General features: G+C 42.6%; 1 protein-coding gene across 1 annotated transcript; it reads left to right on the forward strand.

The window, feature by feature from the left end:
• Positions 1–412: 412 nt before the first annotated feature.
• On the forward strand, positions 413–6,288 carry IL22 (interleukin 22). The gene is made up of 7 exons (XM_026867918.1): positions 413–1,641; positions 2,405–3,490; positions 3,570–3,828; positions 4,617–4,682; positions 4,779–4,922; positions 5,145–5,210; positions 5,622–6,288. Exons 3-7 carry the CDS (start codon positions 3,625–3,627, stop codon positions 5,733–5,735), a joined length of 594 nt encoding a protein of 197 aa, XP_026723719.1. The 5' UTR covers positions 413–1,641; positions 2,405–3,490; positions 3,570–3,624; the 3' UTR covers positions 5,736–6,288.
• The last annotated feature ends 1,621 nt before the right edge of the window (positions 6,289–7,909 follow it).

A 7,909-nucleotide genomic window follows, 5' to 3' on the forward strand; every position in this document is an offset into this window, starting at 1 on the left:
TTAGCAGTGAAGTCAGTGGTAGGATAGATGTTTAACTCTTGGGACAACACCAGGGAGAAAATACAATCTGTGAACAATTTCAAATTATTATTTTTTAAATTAATTATATTTTTAAAACTCTGAAGAGGGTACGTTACAAAAGTTCAGAGGTCTTTGGTAATTTTTAATTAAAATAAAAGCATAGCAGATATGTTTTCTTGTAAGAGTTTTGTATTTTAAACAGTGTTACTAGCCTTAAACATGAAAAATATCATTAAACCTAGAAAAAGTAATAAAACTTGAAAGAATTAGTGAGAAAGATTGCTCTTTTAAGACACATTCTTCAGATGAGTTTTTTCCCACTTTATTCATTTTCCCCAAAGTATGACCCACCAGTGCTGGTTTCAGCCAGGGTACCACATTTTAAATTAAATGCAGCTTTCCTTCCACTGGTCTCTTCTGCCAGCTCTACAGTTCAGAGTGTCCTGTTTGGGGAGGGGTGTCTAAGTAACCTATTTCCCTGGTGTTCACCTTCAGTGCTGGCTCAAGACTTTACTTTTCAGAAGTTTATTGTGTTTCCTCCTCAAACAAGAAGAAAGAGAAATTCTTTCTCAAGTGCAGTAGAAAACCTGCCAACTCCTCCTTCCCTCTATGGACTTCAGCTGAGGACTGGAGTAATATCTAGTGGTAGTGCAGGTTTTTAGCCTTACATCTTTCTCTAGGATGTAATGCTGGATGTGTATCTTCCATCCAGGGTGTGGTGAGCTAGTCAAAAGAGGTGATAGTGGTGACTAGTCACATCCTTGTTCAGTGCAATCTCAGAAATAACAGACCCTGGGAATGGGAGGCATATCTCCACTTCCACAGAAATTCTCTTGACATGTTATAGGCATTAACTGCAGCTATGACTGTGGCTACACCACAGCTCAGTAGTAGATCCAAGACCAGCAGCCATCTGGTGGAATGTGGTTGGGAAGAGGCCAGGAGTGGACGGATGAGCACGGGAACCATACAGTCTGCTAAAATTAGTATCCAGCAAGATTTTTAATGGTTATTATTTTTGGACTGGACCATACTCACAGAAATATAGAGGGCTAGAATATAGGCTGTTACAACTCACAACTGAAAACAAAAGGTGAAATCGTGTGAAGATTTTAGGAATATCATAAAAAGGAAATTTGTGGAATATGAATTAATGAACTTACAATATGTGTTTCAGCATTCTGTGTCTGGAAAATAAAGGTGAATATCAGAGGTAGGGAGTTAAACTAAACAACTGAAGCAAAGCTTTTTTAAAGCCTCACAAGGAGGGCATTGTGGCAGGCAAAGAGTATTATGACTGAGAGAGGTGGCTAACAACATAGATGAGAGAAAGAGATCCTTATCAAGTCTAACTTAATGTTTTCTGTGAAAATAGGTATGTCCCAGTGTATGGTTTCCAATACTACAGAAGACAGAGGAGAACTTGTAAAGAGGGCAGGACAAAGATGGAGCATCTAATTCCTCATCCCTCTGTCTGATGTTGTTTAAATATTCATCAGCAGGTGTGGGAAGCCTGGGACTGCGTGGGCTCCTCACAGTGGTTTGACCACATGCGAGTGGTACAGCACCTACTTACCCAGGTCACAAACCCTTCCCATGGGACTGGAGCCACAGGAAGAGGTGAGGCAGGCTGGATCCGTGTCTGACAACAGTAAATGGCCAAAGGGATGGAGAGGTGGGATCTGCCAGAAGGGCAGGAGGACAGGGGGTCTGGACCAGGGAGGGTCTGAATGCCCATTCATAGCTTTTGGTCTGGGTTTGGGACTTCGGCTCTGCTGGATGAGCTGGTGGAGAAGCTCGAGAAACTTCAGTTAGAAGCAGACTTTGGTTTTCAGACTGTGTTTATCACCTGGAGAGGAGCTCATGGGAATGCACTTCAGGGAGGCCAATCCTTCAAAACAGCCTGCCTCTCTGAATTTCTCCCAGTTTGGTTTTTAATGTCTGTCCTTTGGCTAAGTATAAGTCAGTCTCCCATCTTCTCATTAACCTGTTCCCCCACAGGACCTATTAGCCTGGTAAATGAAAAATTTATGGAAAAGAGTTTATAAACATGTTTTTAAATAGCTTTGTGATACATTTCGGGTGTGAACTGGGTTGTTGACATCCTGGGTCCTGACTTGTTTTCTATTGCCTGCTGCAGTCAGAATGATGTTGGAAGCCAAGCATGGGAATGGGTACCTGAGACGGGCACATGGTGATGATGACTCCACGGTGAGGGGATGCAGCTTCAAGGGCTCAGAACTGTGAAGAGCTGATGTGGCAGGTATCTGAGGGCAACTGAGGCAGGATTGAGGCATGGAGAGATGAATTTGTGCTGTGGAGGCGCCAGGGCAGGCTAAAGTATAAACCTGGTTCCAGGCAGCCTTTAACTGCTTCCTTTCAGGTATAAGGAAAAGAGTTGAGCATTTCAGCCCACAGGATAAAGCTAATTACATCTCTTGTTCTGAGAACCTCAGCCACAAGGGATGAAGCCCAGGCCTGGGGATGCTCCTGTTCACTCTCAGAGGCAGAGGTGGAGCCTTGGTTTTCCAGGTCCAATTTCTTACATTTGTCACCTGCGTGTCTTGTGGGTATTAGACAACTAGGATTTTGCATTTGTACCAGTTCTGTGTCCTCATGCATTATTGTCTACAGCTGGGTTGAAAATTACTCTCTAAAGAGAGCACAGTTTCCCTTTAGCACCCTGCATGATATTTCAGACTGAGGGTGCAGCACTGCCTTTACATTAGCAGAACAGGGTCAGGAACATGGAAATCACCTGGATAAGTAAGTTCGTGACCACAGGTCTTGTCATTACACCTGGTTAATGCCTGGAATATGGATATTTTCTTTTTTAAATGGGAATTTGGAGATCAGGGATGTGATAAATGCAGTGTTGGTCCTACACATTTTCTGATGTCTTAGAGAGGATGGGCAGATGGCCGGTGACTCCAGTGGGCCACTGTTTGGGAAAGGGTATTTGCAGGGTAGGAACCACTTACAGGTGGCCAGTGCTTTGGGTTTGGTGCAGTCTTTGACATGTGTGTATACCAGTCAGCAGCAGCAGAGCACCAGTCTTTCACCGCAGAAGACGAACAAAAATGTATGTTACATTATCTGCCATCAAATTGCCAATCCAATTAGTGTGGTACAATCAGGACAGGAGGCACAAACCCATAAACTTCTCAAATGTTTTTATGCGAAAAGAATTCAGGATTCCTGCCTTGGTAAAAGCCCCTGCTTTGCCCTGCATTAAAATTTGGTTTATTTTATAAGAAACTAAATATTACAATGGCCTTGAAGTTGTATTTGTGGGTTTTGCAGTGGTTAGGTAGTTCTCAGAAGAGGATACTGGAAAGTAAGAGACTTGCTGATGTCATTTTTATTTCACCACTAGTACCCGAAAAAAAAAAAAGCTGAAAGAGATGTTGGTGGCCCTATATAAGGTGCACCTCACCTCCTGTAGAGCACATCAAGAATCACAGCAAAGGTAAGGCTTGCACCCTTTGTGCTTCTCTCACTTTGCCTTGCCCACTCTCCCTGATGCTAACCCTGCTCTCTCTCATCAGTGCTGAGTGCTGTAGCTGCAACCTTGCTGACACAGACGACTTTGGATCGTGAGCCATGGCCTCCCTACAGACCTTGACCAAAAGCTTCTCAGGATGGGTTATCTTCTGCTGCTGTTGCTGTCTCCCTCTTCTTCTCACCAGCCCTCTGCCTCCAAATGGGATAGGGGTGGCTTCTACCACCCATCATGCCTGCAGGCTCAGGAAGATCAACTTCCAGCAGCCCTACATCAGGAATCGCACCTACACCTTGGCTAAAATGGTACAGTAGCCCATGTGTCCTTCATGGTGGGATCTGAGGATCTCCTCTTCCAGTGTCCTGGTTTCTCGCCTTTGGCATTCCTCTCTCTTTCTCATGCCTTTTTCCAGAAAAAAATGTGCCTTTGCAGTAAGGCAGATCTTGGGTGTGTGGAGTGGGTCTGTTGCCTGCTGGTTGAGTAGCCTGGGGGACGCTGCTGTCTCTCCTCCTGCTGCTCCTCAAGGGAAAGGCAGCCCCTGGGACAGCATAGCTTCTCTCAAGTGGCTGCTGCTAGACTGGGACAGTTGTGAAACATGAGCTTAAATGTCTCTGTCTTCCCAGTTCATTTGGACCTGGGCCTGCCCATGACTCCGGCCATGGCCAGACAGCTCCTCAGGCAGAGCTCTTACAGTGCTCTGCTTGGGCAGGCTTCTTGGTTGCTCTTACCATCAGCGGGTCCCCACAGTGTCTGACATCGGGTGCTGCAGCACCTCCCAGCAGCACTGTGGGCCACCCTGAGGTCGGCCACCTGCGGCATCTGGTTTAGTCATCATAACCACTACCATATCTGATGTTTAAGAGGGGTACAATAATTCAGAGTTCTACTTGTTTTCCAGTGATACCGACCTTGAATCTCACTAAATTAAGGGGGGAAACAGACACAACGTCCAAGTTTATCTATGTAACAGACTGTCTATGGTGTCCATTCCATCATTTAATCTGCACTATTACTGATGAAAACCTTAAGGTTTATTATTAATTTTTAGGTAAGGTTCCCATCCCCACCTGACATTTCCTTTTTTTCCTCTCAGGCCAGAGTCTCAGATGAGGACACAGACAACAGGCTCATTGGGCAGCAGCTCTATGTTAACATCAAGGTAAGCCTTACACCAGGAGGCTGCTCTTTGCATCCTTCTGCAGCACTCATTGATCTCTTGCCATGATTTAACATGACCACTTACTTGCATACATAGGAAAACAACCGCTGCTACATGATGAAGAGGATTGTGGAGATTGTAGTGGAAGATGTCCTCCTTACCAAGGCCAAGGGCCAGTACCCATACGCTGAGGAGGTGGCACAGTTCTTGGCATCCCTGACCTCGGAGCTGAGCAGATGTGTGAGTAGCGTTGGGTGTCTTTCCCTCCTCTGAGTCATGACTCTTGTTGCTACTCCTGAATCTCAGAATGCTGCAAACAGCGGCTAAAGGCAGTGATATGAAGGGAAACCTCAGATGAAAGATACTGAAGTCGAGGTTGATAGAAAGGTGTGAAAAAGGAAAAAAACCACATTGTTGCATACAGCTGCCAGTGTTACATCTGGATTTTTTTTTTTTTTAAAGAAATTCTTGGGACACAGAGAGCACATTGAAAAGAACCTGGAAGAAATGAAGAGCAAAATGAAACAGGTACCTTTTTTTCCACAACATTTGAAAAAATGCAGTTCCAAATCCCAGTCATTTAGTTGGATTAAAGCTAAAGTAATTATGAAACAAACTCTGGAGATTATTTAGGAGGTGAAGCCTGCAGGGGCATTAAAGAAGAGATTGGTGATGTTTCCACTTCAGCCCTCCTTCACCTGTCCTGTTAACTCTCTGCATATGTTATGGTACTTTAAACCTTCAGAAGTCACGTTGCAGGTAACTGTATATGCTGGACTAGATTTGAATGAGCTAGTTTATATTTTATGGTATAATGATTCTAATAGAACTACTTAAGAGAATAAGGAGAGTAAGTCCTCAATTCAGTTTTTAACAAGCCTAATTTTAATTTTCTGAGAAATAGTGAGATGCTAAAACGTACATTCTGCTCTTTTCTAGTTGGGAGAGAATGGAAAGACTAAAGCCATTGGAGAACTGGATTTACTGTTTGACTACATAGAAAATGCCTGTACTGATGCTCCAAAGAAGGGAGGGAACAAGAAGAAAAACTGAAAGAATTTCAGATCAGGCTTCAAGAGATGTCTCTGAAAAACTCTCACTGTAACTCGGATTGATTAATTGTTATGGACAAAAACCCCTCACCCACAGAAGCAGTATATTTTTCACTTGTGCTGAAAATACCAAACTAAGTGAGCACAGATGGGATGTTTATTGCTGCTGCCTTTGAAAATGAAAACTCCAGGACAGTGTTTGCAGCTTCATTTCAACACAGGGCATTAGTTATTTTCAAAGGCATGGTCCTGTCCTCCTCATCTCCATAGGAATAAGGCAACTGTTTCTCTATTTTATATGCTGAGATTTGACACCTATGAATGAGCTTTGGTTAAGGTAGGCAGTGATATGTAGCCAGGATGTTTTGAGCCTTTTACTTGGAAAATTCTCTTGCATATGTTGCCCCCTTCTGACCTTTACCTGAAAAGTTGATATTTCAGAAATAATTTTTGTTGATCATATTTAATGATAACTTATTTTAAGGTAATTTTACAGTACTTTTATTTATGTAGATTAATTGAAAAATATCCAAGGATATGTATTTATGAAGTTGTACCAGGGCGGGTTAAGTGAACTATGAAATTAAAACTGATGTGTGATATTTATATGCAGATGGATTGTTTTATAAATGCTTACTCTTTAATTTATTATAATAAATATTTTGGTCATCAAATATTGCCATTTACAGAGCTTTTCTCGTTTACTCAAACATAAGGGAGATGACACATATTGTGCCTGTGGGGCTGCTGGGTCAGTGTCAGTATTCTTGTATTCAGAAAGGATGCAGTCTCAGTTGGGGGACATGCTTCTTCACCATAAGGCTGCAATTTCAACTCATCACAGGCCAGGGCTTAACAGAGATCATGTGGGTCAGCGTTTCTTGTGGAGGGTGTTGGGAAAAATAGCATCATTCATGAGAGTTATTGGTTTTGTTCATTGATTTTGCCTCAGTATGCCCGTAGACAAGATCCCATCTTGAATAACTGCTGGTGAAAAGTCTCAAACTGTCCTGCCCTGGGTCAAATGAGATGGTGACAAACAGGCTGAAACAGGCAGTTACTGAAAACTCAGTACTCCATTCTGACTGTCCCATAGGCACGCTGAGCACTAATGGCAGCATCAGAGATTTGAAAGCATTTTAGAAGTGAGGTGCTCTCCACGCAAGCTTTCCAAACAGAAAAAAATCCCTCAGTCACTAAAAAGCACTTTAATCCATCATTATTATGTCCTTCAGCAATGTCTTATGGGCAAAGACAGCCAGAAACATTGGTGGCTGCACCAAGGTTAAAGAGGTGAGAAGCATCCAAGTAGTGAGAAAGCCAGAGGAAATACGTAATAGCAGATTGTCAACAGCTGGTGAAAACTTATTGAAAAAGGCTTTACTATTTATTCATCAGGGCAACAGGCACTCTGTCCACATCTAAAAAGACCCCAAACACCATGAATGTCCTCAAATAAAAGACTTGGGTTGCAGTGCAGATGAGAGGGGTGAAGCTTTGCAAACACAGCATATGAGGGACATTCATATGCAAAAATGCTTGCTAAATGGATATCTAGAAGACACCCCATGAACAAATACTGTAATATGGGGAAAATGTTGGCAGGGAATCTATCTTGATCTACCTTGGTAGCTTCATCAATTAAATTCAAAGTGAATTCAAAGTTATTCCAAAAAAAGTCTCAACATATCTTACATGAGCTATTGAAGCTAGACAGCACTGAAGTGGCATTAAACTATCCCATGTTGCTCCTGAACCAGAGTGATTTTGAGATAAAAGTATCCATTCATACCTAATTTGAACAAGGTTTATGTGAACTGAAATTTTAACAGTTTATTGGGTAACTTGCATACTAGACTGGCATACAATCCATCTGGATGATGGAGGCCTGTTACCTGTCAAGCTAGATGCAATCAACATGGCTTACTTCGCTTCACACTCTCACTTGCATCTCACAGCATGTGAATTACATACCTGTTCACAGTCAAAGCAAAAGTAACCCAATAGTGACAGACAGCCAGGCTTTGTTACAGTGCTGGGTTTTAATCTTTTACTATATTCAGTAGGATTTTTTTTTTTTTCCTGTGGGAAAAGCAGTGATGTTGTCAAGAGCTGTTGGCTGACATCTTTTATCACTTGAATGTGTGACAGCTGACAGCAAAGGGAAGGAGGTTA

This window comes from Athene cunicularia (genome assembly GCF_003259725.1).
Source record: "Athene cunicularia isolate RWA chromosome 1 unlocalized genomic scaffold, athCun1 chr1_part2, whole genome shotgun sequence".
Lineage (NCBI taxonomy): Eukaryota > Metazoa > Chordata > Aves > Strigiformes > Strigidae > Athene > Athene cunicularia.

Bases quoted from the DNA above. Each gene is read 5' to 3' on its own strand.
- IL22 (XM_026867918.1), top strand. From the start codon at position 3,625: ATGGCCTCCCTACAGACCTTGACCAAAAGCTTCTCAGGATGGGTTATC. The intron at 3,829-4,616 runs GTACAGTAGCCC...TTTTCCTCTCAG, and splicing joins CCTACACCTTGGCTAAAATG to GCCAGAGTCTCAGATGAGGA. The intron at 4,683-4,778 runs GTAAGCCTTACA...TTGCATACATAG, and splicing joins AGCTCTATGTTAACATCAAG to GAAAACAACCGCTGCTACAT.